Consider the following 18,317-nt stretch of genomic DNA (forward strand, 5'->3'; position numbering starts at 1 on the left):
ACAAAGACAACAGGCATATAAGGGTGCCTATTAGCCTTTGCTTAATACCTTATGGCTGTTTCTGGACAGGGAGAGTCTGGCCATAGCACCCCCAGGCACTGGTGACCTTGAAACTGGACTACTGTAATGCACTCTATGTGGAGCTCCCTTTGAAGTTGGTCCAGAAATTTCAGCTGATGCAAAATTCAGTCACTACGTTGTTGAGTGGTGCAACTTATCACAAGCATGCCACCTCTTTGCTAAAACTGCTGCACTGACTGCCCATAGGATAAGAGACTGAATGTAGTATCTTATCAAGAGGTCCATTCTGCACAAGACAGGAATCAAGGCTTTCGTGTTGTAGCACCTACCCTTTGGAATTCCCTCCTGTTAAAATATCAGAAGGCAGTGTCTCTGCTCCCTTTTCAGCACCTACTGAAGACCTTCTCCTTGCAGCAAGTTTTCTAAGTAGAGATTTTTCTTAATCTGCATCTGTAATAGAATTGTTTTTAGGCGTTTCAACTGTTTTATTGCTTGTGTGTTTGCCAGCCTCGGCTCCTTTGGGAGGAAGGATGGGGTATATAGTTAAATAATAATTTTTAAAAAAGGAATATGAACAAAACAACTTCGGATGCAGTTACCTGAGGGAGCACTTTTCCCCATACTAAGCTACCCACTCATTCAGATTTCAAAGAAGGCTGCCCTCATTTTTCCATAGCTTGCTGAAATTCATTTTGCAGAAACCAAGGAAAGGGCATTTTCTGTGCAGCAACCAGCCTTTGGAATCATCTCCCCTCTGAAACAAGGCAAGTGCCAAACTTGATGAGTTTTTTGCTCCTGTTAAGAACTTGCCTTTTCACCCAAGCATTTTTGCCAATTATTCTGACTTACTGTGGATGTTGCATTTACTGTTTTCAATGTACTGTATTAATTTTTATTTAGAATGCATTTATATTGTTGTGAACCAGCCAGGATTTTTATTATTATTATTTCAAAATGATGCTTGTATAGTTAATGATCTTGTAGAGTTGTTTGCTGAGATGCTTACAATGATTTGAATTGCTTTGAATGCTCTAGAATGCTGCACAAGTGGTCAAGATCATTCTTGACATTTGATTCTACATACAGGCTGCAATCCTATACGCACTTACTTGGGAGTAAGTCACAAGAAACTCAGCTAGGCTGAGGACAGATGTGCACAGAACTGATTTGTTAGTCAAAGAGAGGCAATATATTGCTTCAAATAATTTTGTGGGTGTGGAGTGTCATTTTCTTCACCACAACTCTCTTTCCACAACCCCTAAAGCTAGTGATATTGCTTTTAATTTCATTGCAGTTCCTGCTTCCCAGTCACAGGCGTTGTCAAACACTTGTCACTTTGCACTAAGGCAGCAGAAAACATTCAAAGCACATCTTGAATCCAATCAGCTTTCGCTGTTGAAAGGTTCTGCACACATGGACACAGGATATTTATACAGGTGCAAATTTTACAAATGTGCTGCTTCCTCACCCAGAAGGAAGCCATTAGGGTTCAGAAGGAGGAGGCCAGACTTACTCTTGCACACATAAGTGGGTTTCTTTTTAAAAAGAGAGGGGGTGACATAATCCAGTCATAGCTGAGCACCTTAAAGATACAGTGATTTCAGTGGTAAAGTTAAGAGCATCAATGGGACTTTGCAGTGTTTGACTTTTGCTAGGTGGTGCCCAGCTTCTTTAGGGATAGCTATGTAGTATTTTACGACAAAATTATAATCTGTAGCCTAGAAAAGTTGTTTTCTTGCTCTGTAGAATACAAAATAAATTTGGACCTTGTATTAGAACAGATGACGTGTGTGTGTGTGTGTGTGTGTGTACACACACACACACACACTGCTTTTAATAGGAAAAACAGAAAAGCTATTTTCTGTCTCATTTCTTACTTCTTTTACAAAATACATGTGGTTGTTGTACTCAGGTATGGCAAAAGCATGACAAATTATGACTCCAGTAAAGTCAGCGGCTGATGTTCTATGAAGCTGAAGGTGTTGTCTGTTTACCTAACTATTCAATGTGTGCGTTCTTGCTGATAGTCTGTTTGTAGCCCCACCTCCCCCATCCTGATCAAAACATATGTGGGGATTTCATACTTTTGGGATAGACATTCTTAAAACTTTCAGACCCTCACTGTTTTCTCAGGGAAGACATTTATATTCAAGATCTATTTCTGCTTTGCATTTTTTCTGTTTATCTAACCAAGTATGTCTGGATGTTTAAGTAAACAGAATGTTAGGGATTTGTCAGTTCTGGAAAATTAAAAAAAGACTTTATATTTTCAAGCAGGACATTTTGCTATGGAACAAGCAGGTCTGGTAGGCCTCTGAAACACTTAAGCCCATTTAAATTTAATTCCATGATGTGAGATTAGCTGCTGCTTACAGCCCCTGATCCAGTTATATCCTGCCTTTTTGGTGGTATTTGCATGTGTGTTAAATGCCACAAAAATATAGTGTGCGTATTCTATAAATGCAAAATTATTACATGAAACAGACTTTCAATGTTTATGAATGCATAGACTGGAAAAAGTTGCTCAGACACTTGATCTAATTTTCAGAAATGAAAATGATGTAATAATAATATTAGTTCTAAACACATTTTTAAAAAGAATAACCATAGAACCATTGCTAGTGAGTGATATTGGTTTGGGGGGGAAAGCAAAACATGTGCAGCATATAGATATGAAGCCATGGATGGTACAAAATCCCCTCCAGGAAGCTTGTGGAGCCAATATCCCAGGAATTCCTTTTGAAGCTAGGAATGTTCAATAATACCCTTTTGTCTGGGGGCTTATAGCTCTAAATATCTCAGATTTAACTTAAGCAAAGAATAAAGATCACCCCTGCTAAAGGAACTCTTTCCATGTGATTTGGAAAGTGATGTCTGTCGTTTTGCCCACTATCCCTCCACAAAGGATGGGTGGAACAATGATGGCAGCCAATATGTCTGAGACTGGAAGAGCTAATGAATATGTGGAATGTGTCGTTCCCCTTTTGTGGCATGTTAGATGGGCTCATCCAGTTGTTGTTGTTGTTGTTGTTGTTGTTGTTGTTGTTGTTATTTTATTATTACATCATCATCATTTATACTCTGCCCATAAAGTTGGGTTTGCCCAGCCGCTCCGGGCGACTCCCAACAGATTAAAAACAGAATAAAACTTCAGATATTAAAAACTTCCCTAAGCAAAGGTTCTTCTCTCAGATAGTTCCATTCTGCAATAGGGCACAGTTTGAGCAGGCCTCCATGCTACTAGCATAAAGTTCAATTCAGTTCTGCATTTTGCTTTACCAGCCCCCATTGATTCTTACCAAGTGAGCAGTGCTGTCGCAATAGTCCCTTTTTACCCTTTAATATGGGTGCATCTGGACAAATGCTTAAGGGCTGTGACATTTGCACTCCACATATGGCCAAATATCTCAATGGAAAAGAGATCACAAGGCCCCAAAGGTCAGTAAGGTGCTTACCAGTAAATACCTATCATAGTAACTCGCACTGTTATCCAACTGACTCCCAAATTGCTCTCCTTGACACTCCCTCCAGTTCAGCCCATGGTAAAAATTCCCACAATTTGGCAGTAAGGCAGCAAAGCAGTAACAAGGACAACAGCCATTCCTCAACAGCAAGGCCAAGTGAGAGGGTCTTGTTGTCTGTACAGCCCAGGACCTCTATACACCCTGCCCAGCCTTGCACTCACTGCATTGCTGCTATTGCAGTGGCTAGACGTCACCCCCCCAAAGTGCACTCCATTGCCACTCAAGGCTGATGGATGCCAACAGAAACAGACACCCATTTTAATTTTTCATACTTATCTCCTGCCAATCAATTCAAGAATTCCCATTTCAGTTACTGTTTTCATGCTCTTCTGTTTATTTTACCGATAGCCCACCTTCTATTAATTGACACCTTGCGTACCCGGCACCACTTATACGAGCGATTCCATGAACTTGACCCGGTTATTCTGGAGTTCCAGAGGATTAGCAACATTTGCGTTACATTCCTTTGAACTTCCTTTGGATAAAGGATGGGCTGCTAAACAGGAGTTAGTATTCTAGTAAAAGTAATGAAAAAGGTGGGCCAGGGATCTGCAAAAGTCATGTGAAACCAGATGGCAGCCTTCTGTTACAACAGGGAATTGCTGATGATAATGCCCAGGGCTCGGATCACTTTGGTATGCATTCATCTTGATTGTCTTATTCATTTCCAGTTGCTAAAGTGGCTTCGAATTCAATTATTGTTACCTCATTCTGACAGATCACAGAATAAAGCAGTTATGGTATTCTTCTGTATCTGCTTCTAAAACACACAGGAAGAGTCTGCATTTGAGTAACCATCTGATAGAATCATAGAATTGTATAGTTGGAAGAAACACCAATCTACAACTAATCCAGAATGCAGCAGCTAGACAGGTGACTGGGAGTGCCTGCCGGGACCACATAACACTGGTCCTGAAAGACCTGTACCAGTATGTTTCCGAGCACAATTCAAAGTATTGGTGCTGACCTTTAAAGCCCTTAATGGCCTCAGTCCAGTAACCTGAAGGAGCATCACCACCCCCATCGTTCAGACTGAGGTCCACCTCCAAGGGCCTTCTGGAGATTCTCTCCCTGCGATAAGTGAGGTTACAGGGAACCAGACAAAGGGCCTTCTCAGTAGTTGTGCCCACCCTGTGGAACACCCGACCTTCAGATGTCAAGGAATTAAACAACTATCTGACATTTCGTAGACATCTGAAGGCAGCCCTGTTTAGGGAAGTTTTTAATATTCGATGTTTTATTGTGCTTTTAATATTCTGCTGGGAGCCACCCAGAGTGGCTGAGGAAACCCAACCAGATGGGCAGAGTATAAATAATAAGTGATTATGATTATGATTATACAAAGGTCATCTAAAGCACCCCACCTCCAAAGCTCTTGGACCTGACATGGTATATCTGGGACAAAAACGTGAATTATTCATTTCCAACAACAATTAGTTTGACAAATATGTGTTTGAGAAATCTGAGCTCTCTTCCCCTACTCTAAACAAATACAAATGACATTCAAGATTCATGCTGTACTTTATGAGCCTACTGAATCAAAGAGAAGTATGGCCAAATTGCTTTGCACTATAAATGCACTTTTTTTTAAAGTATGCATAAATTGTGTGTTAACACAGAACACTTGAGTCTCATAAGGCTGCTTTTATCTGCTGTTTCACAACACGATGGGCACTTGCAGACAAGCAAGTGCTGAGGTTTCATAACATGCAAATTATTGTCTGAATTGCATTTCAATCCAACATGATTTTTTTATTTAAAAAAATAAATACAAAAAAGAACCACATTCACATACATTGTTAAAAGAGCCACTGAGCGGGTAGCTCATGTGAATTCTCATGAGCAAATAACACATCCAGTTCAGATAATGAACACAAAAAGATCCCTGCTGGATCACATCCACTGTGCCCATCAGTATCGTGTTTTCTGCAGTGGCCAATGAGATGCTTCTGAGAAGCCGACAAGCAGGATATAAAGGCTCTTACTCCCTACTGTGGTTGCTCCCAAAAGCTGCTATCCATAGATATGCTGCCTCTGAAACCTGGCCCAATCACTTCATACCATTAAAAAGGGCCCTTGCAATGGACTGTTCAGCGGTTAGCGTGACAAGGCGGTAGGATGGTACTCGCCAATTCCACACAGTTAATTCGGCGGTATGTTTTTCACTGTCGCTACCCTCTAATATGGTACAGTTAGAAATCAATTAAGCAAGGCAGCTATTCGCCACTAACATGCCAACGGATAGATTTTCCTCGGATACAGGAGATCCAGATTGCATCTCAAGAGGCACATTCATTACTGTCACTTGTTTGTCAGCAGTCTCCTATGATAAATGGGCAAGATCCTCCACATTTGGATACATCTTACATCACACACAGCCCTCTTTTCTTCCATCTGTTTTTATTGGTGCTGCAGACCAAACTGTTCCACTTCGTGTACCTTGTCAGGCGGCAGCGGCGGGCTTTATTAACATGCTTCTTCATGAGCTCCAGTTAGAACAATACTGAAACCTTTCAGACTACCTAAGCGTGATGAAAATGAAGATGTAAAAAGAAGCAGCTGAAAGGATGATTGAGTGGAAATGCAATATGAGACACACGAGGAGGTAAGTCAAGTGAAGTGTGATGCAGTTACGGAAAAGACCCTTTGCTCTTATGACTCATCCATTGAGAAAGTCTGTCACACTGTCTTTCTGCACAGTGACCACATGCTTCGTCCTCAGTGGGCCAGGCAGTGAAAGGAGATCAAGGAAGCACTGGGAAACACTAGGATTTTGACCTTCTGCAAGGCATTTTGAAGAACATGAATTTACCCCAATTATGCCTAAATCATTGAGAAATGTGGAACATGAGCAGCATGCCCATTTCCTATCATATTTGAGGATAGGCTGTAAACTGGGCAAAGGCCTTTGATAACCGCCAAGCCACTACACTCCCTGCTGGCTACCACATCCTGGTTCCAAACGCCACCACGATTCATCTGCTGCTTGGTTTGGTTTCACATTTTGCAGCCTGAGGCAAAGGACAAGATCATGGCCCCCGTCAGTATCATGTACAGAGGTGGCCTGGGCAGGCAGCCAAGTCTTAGTTCAATGCTGGTGATGGGATAGCATCCTCCAGCACACCTGAAGCAGCAAGGCCAGATTAGGCGGCCCGAAAGAGGCCATGTGGCAGAATAGCCAGAGACAGCTACAGCTGTACCTGAACTATCAGTCTTTTGAAACAATCGCCTCATTCTACCTTTTATAGGGCAGGCCCTGCATGGCTATTGTGCAGTTTTACACACTGCGATGCTGGACAACAGGAAGCACATTATCCCAGGCACAATCTGAACCATCAATAGGACGACACAGTTCTGGAAGCCTGGTTCATATTTTTCTGTAGTCAAGATTGAGAGAGCCTTCCAATGAACCATGTAGAAAATAGCAAGACAGAACGAAGTGTTCTATCAGGAATATACTAAAACACCAAAACAATCACAGACTTATTTTCATCAAAGGCTTCTTGAATGATGAATTGATAAGAGAACATTTTCTAATTAGGAAAATGAAGAATGATTTAAGTACTTTTGTAAATCATCCTAGTAGATGAACATAAAACATAATGAAACCATTCCTTTTTTTCAGATGGGTACCCTAAAAGATGCGGCCTCAGGTATAAAATGCATTCATGAGGGGCAAGGGATCTATTCTTATGTATGTAAAAAAAGTCAAGGCTATGTAATGAGTATATATTTTCTAACTTCTTGAATGGAGCTTGAGCTGTGCTTATCAATTTAGTCACAAAATCAACAACAGCTGTGGATTCACCTACAGCAAATCAGAAAGAGAATATATAAACCCAAGGAGCCATCTGTGATGCATTTTTTTATTTATTTTTTGCTTCAGGGGGAAAGTATATTTTTGTGGTTCTGGTTTTTCTCAAAATGTTATCAAGGAGGGATAGTGGGTGGAGAAAGATCAGCCAAGGCCAGCTGCATTATCTAGCTTTGCTTTTTTCAATAAGCAAAGTCTGTTACCACAACCATTTGGAGCAAACACAGGAGCTACACAAGTCCAGCCTGGCCCTGCTCTGAACTGGTTTTGGGAAGACATGTCTGACTACAGAGGTTCCTCCTTCTTTTTCACAGAGAACCACGACAGCCAATTTGACGGGGAAAGAAATGGCGTCCTTGTAGTCCTAAAGGTAGACTTAATAGATCCTCTCCTGCTTTAATGAGCACCTAGCTCAAAACAAGGAAGTAAATACATATTGCAGGTCTTGACTTGAGTGTCCATGGAAGACTAAAAAGAATAATGAAAGCTATTACACGAACTCACATATAAAAACAAAGGAGTTGAAAATGCATTATCAGGCCTTGTTGAAATCATCTCCATTTCCAGAGAGAGGAAAAAGAAGAGGAATGTGAACTCTCATTTTTTCATTGCCGTGCAATGCAGGTGAGGTGCGGCTTCAAACACATCTTTGCCTTGGTCTCTCAGCTAACTTTCACACCTCAGGCCATCACAAGCTGGTTTTGCTTGACCCTTGGCTCTGGCTTCACAATGAAATTCAGAAGGTCCTTTGAGGGCAGTGTGCTTTCAAACTGCTGCCATATCCTGACTGAGGTGGTGTAGTAGATCCCTTTTAATTTCTTGCAGAGGAGGAGAATAAAGTTGCTAGCCTCTGGTAGTCATGGCATTCACTAACATGAATCAGTTTTAAAGGAAAGTGAGAAGAATGATCACAAGAACCAGCTTACCTGCGGAGCTCTCCACTGGTCATTAAGCTCCAAGATATAAAAGGGCAGAAATTTTCATCACATTCCTTCCCACCACTGAAGGAGTTATTGACAGGAGAAAGAGTGCCTACACTGCACTCCTCCTTTGTTCCTCTTTCTAAAAACAGTCCATTTTAGAGCCAGCTACCTGCCGAATCTCCAGCCAGCCTCACTTAGATGAGCTGCATTTTCAAGCTATGCCTTCCACCGTCTTAGATGGACGATATAACAGGGTACCATACAAAGACAATATCTGTGTATGTGGGCAACTGCAAGTGGAAGACACCTTGCACTATTTGCTATATTGCCCACTATACATGGACCCAGGAGGCAATTTCTCACCTTACCATCCATGCAGGAAAGATGTCTCTCCCTGGCAGAGAAGGCCCTATGGCTTCTTAGTGATGTAAATGCTTCAGTGACTCATAAAGTCACCCTTTTTGCTTTGGCAGCCAAAAAGATCAGAAAGAAAACCCTGGACATATAGCAGTGAACTGCAAGGGAGACACAGAGATCTAAATAGAGTCCATTATTTGTGGCACTACACCCCTTTTGCTTGTATTTATTTTTGATTCAGATTTGTCATGGCCAATGGCTAGTTCAATAAAGTTATTTGGATTGGATTGGATTGATTGGGGGAATCCAGGTTCAGTGCAAGTGGTTGGAGAACAACCAGACCATGCATTCAGAGATATTAAAGGACAACACTCGTTGGACTATGCATGGTTCTGAACCCAAAGAAAGGTTACAGGTTCAATCCCTGGAAATCTTGCTGAAACCATGGAGAGGTGGCTAATACTGAGCTAAATGGGACAATGGTTTGACTTGGAATATTGGCAAATTGCTATGTTAAGATATAGAAGGACTGCCAGAACAAGATGATTACTGGACCTGAAAGATGACCCATTCTACAAAATACCTGCTACATATGTATACTGATATTATGATCACTAATGGATTGAGGCTTCTTTATGCTCATATGTTATATTTACAAGTTGTGGCATGCATGTGACACAGAAAACAAAGGTAAAAACTCCCAACCCTGACACCAGAATGTATTATTCTGTTCCCAAACAGATATATTTCAGGCTGCAATATTTGTCTGTTCAGTTTATTGGAAAAATAGAACTGAGAGAGTTAAAAGTGATCAAGGTCCACAGTAACCTGTTAATCCTGACAGAATGCTGCTACAGAACCTGCTTCAAATTTTCCTCCAGTTGTGTTTGAACAGCTGTTTAAACTGGAAATGAGATTGTGGATTTGAAAACACACAGCCTCTTTCCTCAGAGAAGAAAAACAATCCCATTATTCAAGAACCTTCTTTCAGGAAAGTCCACAGTCTCTGCCTACTGATTTTTTATGTTTGGATTTTTGCAAATAGTGCAGGCATATTTCCACTGTTCAGAATCCAAAGGGAATTTATAGCCCCCTTTCTCTCAGTATATAACTATAGTGTGGTATCCAATGTTAGTCAGACTCAGAGCAAGCCCTGTGAAATCAATGGACTTAAAATTACCTGTCTATCAATTTCATTGGGGCTCCTGTATGACTAACTTGGAATATCACCCACAGATATGTCAATGTCACATGAACAAACCGAGCACCGTTTATTTAGTTAGTTCTTTCCACAGTGGACTCGTTTCTTAATTTTATTCAGTGCTTTCCTGAATGAACACTTTCCCTTTTGTACCACTCGAGTACTTGCGGGCAGCACATAAGAAAGACAACACTCCAAGCTGTAGCAGGGCCCTGCCACATAATAAAATACAGTTTTCTTTGAATAAAAATGTGAAGCCTCTGCACTTAAGCATTCATTGGTTTGCCTTCTGAAGCAAGGCCTTCTCTCACACAGTGCTGCTCTTTCCAGCACCCATTTGACAGTTGTGATGCTTGCTTGCTGGCACCTACTCAAGTCTCTTCAGCATCAGGAAACAGTTTTATTTTCCCAGGCCCTAACTCAGTGGCAGAACCCATCCTTTGCACTCAGAAGAACTCAGGTTCATCTTCATGTAGGGCTGGGGAAAGAACCCTGTTTGAAATCCTGCTGAGATTCTCCCAGCTAGTGTAGAAAAAAACCTGCATTAGATGGGCCAATAGTCTGTGACTTCTATAAGGCACCTTCCTAAATGTTGGCTGGGGTGAGTTTTTATCTTGTGGTTTTAGCTTATCTGTTTCAAATCTTGCTGTTTCTAATCCTACTATTTACTGCTTTTGATTTTATGTTACTAATTGTTTTATCGTGTATTGCTGGCTGCCCTGAAAGCAATTCTTACTGGCAGGATATTTTTAAAAAGAAAAGAAATGAATGAATGAATGAATGAATAAAATATCATGTTACCAATTATCCCATTAACTGTGCTGGACCAATGCTCTTGTAAAGGAATCAATTAAAGTGGGAAGTTATCCCGTTGCTGCTACAAAATTGTTATATGACGAGCCTTGCGTGTACCCAAGAGATTGTGTTCAGTGTTAAGTTTGTAAAGAAGCTGTAGCTGTGTTTAAAATTATGAAAGATTTGGAGTGCAAAAGTACATTGTCTGTCATGGACGCACTCTTATGAAGGAAGGATTCTCATCATCAAGTCTGCCACACTGACAGACGCTGCTTTCGGGCATTGATTGGTGTGATCACGTGTCAGGGGTTCAGGAGCAGAGGCAAGGGCAAGGGAGGAAACAGAGAGCGAGGGGGAGGAGGCAGAAGAAAGGATGAGTGATGACAACGACCCGAGATCTCCGAGTCTTTCCAGTGAATCGGAAGATTCACAGAAAGGAGCACCAGTGGCCAGGGCAAGGGGGGAGCCTAGGGGGACACCCCAGGAGGAAAGGGCCAGAGGGAGCTCAGAGGGGAGCAGTTGGAAATCGGGACCAGTGTCACCAACAGAGAGCAGGGGAGAGGAAGGGAGTCAGGTATCAAGCGCTGGCAGCTCACAACAGGAGGGAGGGCACGAGTCAGGAGTGGCCACACCTCCATCAGGGAGCGAAGAAACGGTCAGACGGAAAGTGGAAGGTTGGGCGCGCGCGCCAAGTTCAAATGCACAGGAAGGTGGCGCAGTAAGCAGCCCAGAAAGGGAGCCAGGTCCTAAAGCCCGGCGCAAGAAGACAGAAGGGTCCGGGGGGTCAGCGTCAGAAGAGTCCCGGAAGGAAGAGACCCCGGGGGGCAGAGGGACCCAGAGAAGAACAGTCAGGCGGAAAAGGTGGAGTAAGGCTAGGATATTAAGTTGGTGTACAGGAGGCGGGGACCCAGACAGAGCTTCGCCGATCTAACCATAAGACGTAGAGTTGCACGCAGCAGCTTGAGAATGGGAACTGTAACTCAATAAAGACTTTTACTAAATGATCGCTGGCTAGCGTGATCCTCTGTGAGCTAGGATCGGGGAGCAACTCTGACATCATGGCACATTTTTCAGCTGCCTTGTTTGCACGAAACATTTCAGAGGCACAGTGACTGTAAACATGATCACAGCCGGTGATGTACTTCTTCCTCGATAACGGTTATATCCACAGAGCTACCTAAAGCATTTTGTAGAACTGGTCCTCAAAGGGACAAAAGAAACAGTGAGTCCTATGTTCCATAGATATGCGCCCCTTTAAAAATGCTTCATTTCAGTTCAGGCAAACCTAGTCTTTTGCCTGGCTTCTTTCAGCTGCAGTCTCTGGTGTGGCCTCAGAACTTCACACACTATAAATCTCTTTGAAAGGAAATATGCATCAAAGCAGTTCACTCAGTTGTCTCTCCATGTTAGCCATTTCCCCAAACATTAAATGCATCCAGGTTTTCACTTTGCCTCCTTCCTCTCCCCCATACTGTTGGTGCCTTGCTGATCTCAGGGTAGCTAATCTCATGCCAGAGCCAGATCACGAGGCACAGGAATGTAGTCTCACCTACTTCAGATAGAATCTGCGGTGGGAACTGGGAGTATCTGGGCTTCTCTCTATCTCTGTCATTCTAGGTGGCTGTTCCCTTCTTGTGTTCTTTTGTCGCTGAAGGGTGATGATAAGAGTTCATGTCATGCAAAGTCTCTGAGCTCACTTTTTTGTAACCCGAGACATAACCAAGGGTTAACCATCACCTCAATTGCCTGAAAGATGAATGTCACATGAGCAGAACTAACAAGAAACAGGGAAAGTGACACTTAATGTGTCACTTAACACTCAATACTGCATTAACTACTGAGTTGTAAGACGGTGGGGGAGGAAGAGAGAAAAGTGCCCTTGTTTGCTTCTCCTACATTTGAAATTAAAAGACCAAGTAAAAAAGGGGACATTTTGATTTGCAATAAATTCTCATTCATGAAGGTGACCTTCTCATGACAGAAAGTGGGAAAAACTTTGACTATGCCAAAGGCATCCCTGCCTTATTAAACCACATCTGGGAGCATACCTTCGACCTCCAGCATCATTTAATGAAATAGAGAGGACAATAAAGGAACATCAAACCAGACTCTGCCACAAATTCAATGATAACAGGTTAGAACTCAATGAGAGAGGCCCGGCCACCACCTAAGCCAAAGTGTGTAAGTTGTCCTAGGAGTACTTGCAGGGTTGTTAATTTATGGTAAACCAGAATTTCCCTTTGGAATTGGCCATCTCTAGGGTATTAGAAAGGTTCCTCCTGAATGCTGCCTCTATGGAGGAGTGGCCAGCCTTGGAATAATCAGTGCAGGGGTAGTCAAGGGGTAGTTGTGTCCTTCTACCAGCCCCAGCCAACATGGCTAATGGTCATGGATGAGAGGAGTTATAGTCCACAATATCTAGAGAGCATCACATTGGCTACCATTGGTTTAGTGGAAAATTATCAAAGAAAACCCCACCGAAGGACTTTGTGTTCTTTTTCTTTCAGAGTCTATGAGTTGTACTACCTCCAGTATCAAGAGGCTGCATACCTCTGAGCACCAGTCAGAAGATTGCTATGGTCCTCATGTCCTGTTGGTGGTCTTCCCACCAGCATACGGTTGACCATTATGAGAACGTGATGCTGAATTAATTGGGCATAGCATCTTTCTTATATTCTTAAATAAACCTTTTTGAAGCATTTGTCAATTACACTTTTAATTAGTGATGCATACTCTTTGTGGAACGTCTGGATTGTGTGTAAGTGTTTGTTTCTTGTGATTTTTATTTCCACGTTTACAAAACACACACATGTTTTACTGTAAGAGCGACTTATGAAGTATACAATATGCAATCTCTTCCTTTCTCTGGCTTTCTGTCTGAATAGTCCATTTCGTTGTGTTCATTGTACAGCCGCAGAACTGATACTTCAGGCTTCACGGAGCTCCATGGCTTTGCACTAGCAAAACTGATTGGACTATTCTTGACACAGCCATATGCTTGAGTGAGTGATAACTGCTAAATACAAATGACATGATTCAATAAAGTCAGTTACTATAAGCCTTTTAAACTAGAAATCCCATGTGTGCCTGTCAGTGCAATTGACAGCTGAAAGTTCGTTTATGAAGATCTCAAACTAGACTTGACAGAACAATGAATCTCAAATTACATCTACACAGAAGCAGCAACTTGTAAAATATGTCTGACCTACCTTACAGTAGTGTATATCACTTACAGAAGGGACACAAAAAATACCTCCTGATTGTGTCTGTGGCAGCTCAAAAATCTTTTGTAGCCTATTTGTTGGTGCACAAGCAGCAAACTCCAAAGAGGAAGCTGTAGTGTAGACAAAACTGTTGAAAGAATATCAACCTAGAACCAAATTTATTAAAAAACTTTTGTTTCCTACAAAGATGACACCTTGGTGCATTATTTGCTTCCTTGAACATTAACCGGCTTATCCAAGTAAGAGAATTTACAGGCTTTCCATTAATAATTATGACAAACTACTTGCTGAAAAAGTAATGTAGTTAGCAAATTATTCATAACCCAGTCTTGGTCTTTATAATAATAATATATAAAAAAAGAATATGAATGACAGATTCATTGCAGAAGCCTAATTCTAAACTCTGCAGAATTCCATGGGGTAAAAATTCTTCCTAGCAATTTAATTACATGTTCCTTGACTTAATCAGATGTTGAATACCATTCTGAGATTTTGTTTCCTCTGGCACTGGGATTTACAAATATTGCATTAGTGCTAACATAGCATTTCAACAAAAATTACTCACATTGCTTGTTTTTGATTTGCCTTCCACAATAGCAACCCAAAGTAAAAAACCATGCTGAAGCAGTTGAGACAGCATGTCCCCAGATCTCATTCTCCACAGCACAGTGGCACTTGAAAAATATTCTAGTATTTCAATATCAGTTCTGAATTTAATCAAAACGTTATAAACCAGAATAAACTTTGCTTGCAAGAGCCATGCTGGTTTAACAGAATTGAAGTCAATTTACCGGGTTAATAAAAATCTAGCCACTATTATAATATTACTAAAGCGTAATAAAGTGCTGCACAGACTTAGCAATCTCTCAGTTACCAGTACAGAGGACTTACTTTATTATCCTAGGGTGACATTTGCTGAGGTCCCCATGCTTTCTATGGAACCTAATCATGTGTAATTATGAGGTGGATTAAGGTAATTCAAAGCACCATCGTCAATATGTAAAATTTCAAACTAGACTGTGAGAATGTCTGAGGAATGAGATACAGTGAGTTTATACTATTATTTCAGAGAACTCACTGATTGTTTCCTTAGAGAAAGCAACTGTTTCCCCATATCCTGGCAACAAAACATTTACACCCTGTGCAGTGCAAAGCTAAGCATGTCTACTGGAACAGAACTGGAATTTACACCCAGTAAGTGTGCTTTGGATTGAAGTTTTAGTTAACTATCTACTTCACCACATGATAGAGCATTTAGAAAGAACTCTTACCTATAACAGAATGGCGATGGCTTTGGGTGACAATTTGCCCTTCTAAAATGGTCTTAAAAAATCCACCCACAGTATGTAAACGTATGTTGATTCTAGCCTCATGTAATTTAGGGTACCCTTTTTCTTTTTTGTCTGAACAGAAATACAAGACACCATGAAAAAAGTGATTATGTGAACACATTAGAGTTTTGTGTGTGTGTCTTGTGTTCACTAATCAGGTGAGAAGTCTGGAGTTTATACTCCTACAAAGGAAACACTAGACACTCTTTCGTGCAAGCCAAAATTAGCTGTCAGTTTCTCCATGGACATTTTCCATGTGTACTTTGAGGTAGTCGTTTCTTGTAAACTTTTTGTGGCATAGCTGGCATTCCGCCATGGGGCGATTGGGATTGTGAGTCAGTTTGTGCCGGATCAGCATTTTCTTCAGGCTGAACGACAAGTCACAAACCTAAAGCAATGATAAAAAGACAAAAAGGAAACCAGTGGATTGTTGATTCAGAAGAATATTTCATAAGTAGACATTTGGGCACCCAACATTATGCGCAACCCAAATTAAGCAATAGGGTAACATTATCCACCATTTCTGAACCAGGGATATGCTGGTTACTTAATTCATCTTTTATCTAATCATATAAGAAGGCTTTAGTTGTATCTCTGGATTGCACCACTGTAGAGCTGCCTCCTTTTTTTCCTGGAGAACACAGCAAAGCTGTGTGGCTTTAAGAGATCACACAGTTTGGATATAAAGAAGGTAACCACTCCTTCACTATTTTGCTGCTCATCCTCTCTAACGTTAAGCAAGTGACTATCTCTCATCCTCAACTAATGAGAAAACTAGTACAGCAATGCATGGAGGAAAATTCATCACTCCACAAGCCAGTAACCAAGGGTGGACCAATAGCAACCACAGAATAAGACCAAGCCAGCCATAGTTGTCTCTACTGTCTTTACTGAAACACTTAAGAACTTGGTAAGTTGCTCATCTGTATTCACTAAGAGAAGTATGAAGAACAGGAAGTGGAAGTCACTTCCACTAGGCTTGACAACATTTGAACTGGCCCTGAAGTTGTCCTTTGAAAAGTATTTGATCTTCAGCATGAGCAGATGGTCATATTTACCTCCATGCTGCTGATTTCTGTATCTCAAACCTCGGATAAAGAGAGAGAACAAGGCTAGGCTGTTATTTTTCTGGACAGTTGGTAGCAATATCTGTACTTCCTGCTCCCTCCCAAAGTAATTTTCTGGTCTAAGGGTTTAATTCAACAATAATATAACTACTTGTGCTTATGGACTGCATGAGAAGTAAAACCCAGGTGAGGCTGATGTTTGAACAGTGTCTCCCTACTAGGGAGTTAAGCAGTGTTCTATCTTCCCAAGGATATCTGGTACTATTCATTGTGCAAGCAAAAACAATACAATGACATGCTGAATGAGAAAACATACAACGCATCCTGACTGCTGAGTTTTCCTCTGTAAGACCAATGATTAATGAACTGCTTTCCATAACCCTTTGGAAACAGTACCAGCATACTTCTGTCAAGGTATAAGAATGCTGGATCAGCATCATTTACAGATATAATTTTAAGGAGTGTCATTTAAACAATGGAAGAAAAGAGTATTTGCCCTAAAAGGAATTTGTCTCAGAAACTCTTATTCTTTCCTCACTATGTTCAATGACAGGCACTGTCCAATGGTCAGTTCTGCTCCAAACGGGCCTATTTTAGTAGATTATGAGTTTGAATATAGAGGCTTAATGCATTCCCAGTTATCAGAAGACCTAAGGATAAGTGCAATGCAATCAGATGATCATTATCCACATCTAGGAAAAGTAGTTGTGTGCAACCTCTACAGTGCACCATTAAATTAAACAACCACAGACCCAAGTATTCCCTGTGACCAGACTGGAATTTTCAAAATGGCTAGGGCTTTCTCTCTTTAATAGGTGTCAAGGGCTGGGGAAGAACAAGCGATGACACAAATCTTCTATCTCCTAATGCTTAACACATTACTGCAAAGGGCCGGAGAAGGCAAGGCACTATTGCAGGTCCATACTATAATGGCTCCTTCTGCCATGCAAATGGCAGTAGCCATATTAGTTTTTTGCAACAAAAACAAGATTTAAGACTTTCAGGTAAATTCATACTTTCAGCTATGAATTTGGTAGCTCTGCTTGGAACAAACAAATTTTAATGACGGCAAGGAGATGGAGGATCCAGTGCACTGTGAATCGTCTCTATGGAAATGAGGGTGATCACCATAGAATCATGGAATTGGGACCCAATGGTCACCCAGTCCAGTTGCCTGCAATGGGTGTGGAACTTGTGGCTCTCCAGGGGTTGCTGGACTACAGCTTCCATCATCTGTGATCCTTCACCTTTACAGCTAATGGCAATTAGAGGCCAACAACATCTGGAGGGACGGACGTTGCCAACCCTGGTTTATAGCATGCAGTAGACTTTACGGTCCCATACCCTTTAGCAAAATCAGTTCCTTTTTTTTATTGGATCCTATTTTTGCCTTCTGGTGGTGTCTTGTACAAATGTTGGTAGTGTGATATAACGTAATTCTCTAATGTGTGCATGTGGGATGTTTGTGTGGATGCAGCTTGCCATTAATGTACAGGCATGTAAATAGATGTGCATGAACGCTAAGGCAGCGTGCAGCGTGCAGCCAAACATTTTACAGACTGCAGCAGCTGTACTGTATTTTGAACTGCTGATAAAGATATAATTAAAACAAAACACAAGTTAAACAAAAGAACAGGCACTGTCTTGGCTCCTAAATCAGTGAAGGGCAGGCAATTTCAGAGTAAACAAATACAGCTGGGTGACTAGAGCCTTCAGCAATGTGTGATAATAGGCTCTGGCAGTGATCCTTACTATGAAGTACACGGGAAATGACATGTCCCTATTTTCACCTGGGACATGTTGAAGGGCCTGCAGTCTCTGCCTTCCCTGTGTTATTATAACATGGACAAATGGAATCATGTGGACCACTGGACCACACTGATTAAATACTGACTGTGACTTTTGCACACTTAAATGGCAAGTATAAAATGCCTCTTTTACCAAAATCATGAAACCTCTAACAGATGTAGATGCTACAAATAAACACATTTAACCCAGTAAGTACTACCGATGACCACATTTGCATGAATGTATATGTTTATGCAGCATCATAGACACAT

The 18,317-nt window shown here is 41.4% G+C and overlaps 1 protein-coding gene and 1 long non-coding RNA gene across 5 annotated transcripts in view; one reads left to right on the forward strand and one right to left on the reverse strand.

Annotated features, from left to right (window-relative positions):
- Positions 1-341: 341 nt before the first annotated feature.
- Positions 342-13,334, forward strand: LOC309540340. Of its 2 annotated transcripts, XR_014223191.1 has the most exons (3): positions 342-785; positions 5,961-6,150; positions 13,143-13,334. It is a non-coding gene; the product is annotated as an uncharacterized lncRNA (long non-coding RNA). The 2 variants fall into 2 exon arrangements; XR_014223192.1 differs by lacking the exons at positions 342-785; positions 5,961-6,150 and adding an exon at positions 6,157-10,441.
- A 666-nt stretch (positions 13,335-14,000) lies between these two features.
- Positions 14,001-18,317, reverse strand: part of PRDM5 (PR/SET domain 5) — a 91,700-nt gene continuing 87,383 nt past the window's right edge. For all 3 annotated transcript variants that reach the window (XM_082236953.1, XM_082236952.1, XM_082236951.1), the window contains one exon: positions 14,001-15,578. In XM_082236953.1, the coding sequence (XP_082093079.1) occupies positions 15,414-15,578 (165 nt within the window). In that variant the 3' untranslated portion in view covers positions 14,001-15,413. The remainder of the gene's footprint in view (positions 15,579-18,317) is intronic.

The sequence above is a fragment of the Podarcis vaucheri genome, assembly GCF_965113315.1.
Source record: "Podarcis vaucheri genome assembly, chromosome: 9".
In the NCBI taxonomy this organism is placed as follows: Eukaryota; Metazoa; Chordata; class Lepidosauria; order Squamata; family Lacertidae; genus Podarcis; species Podarcis vaucheri.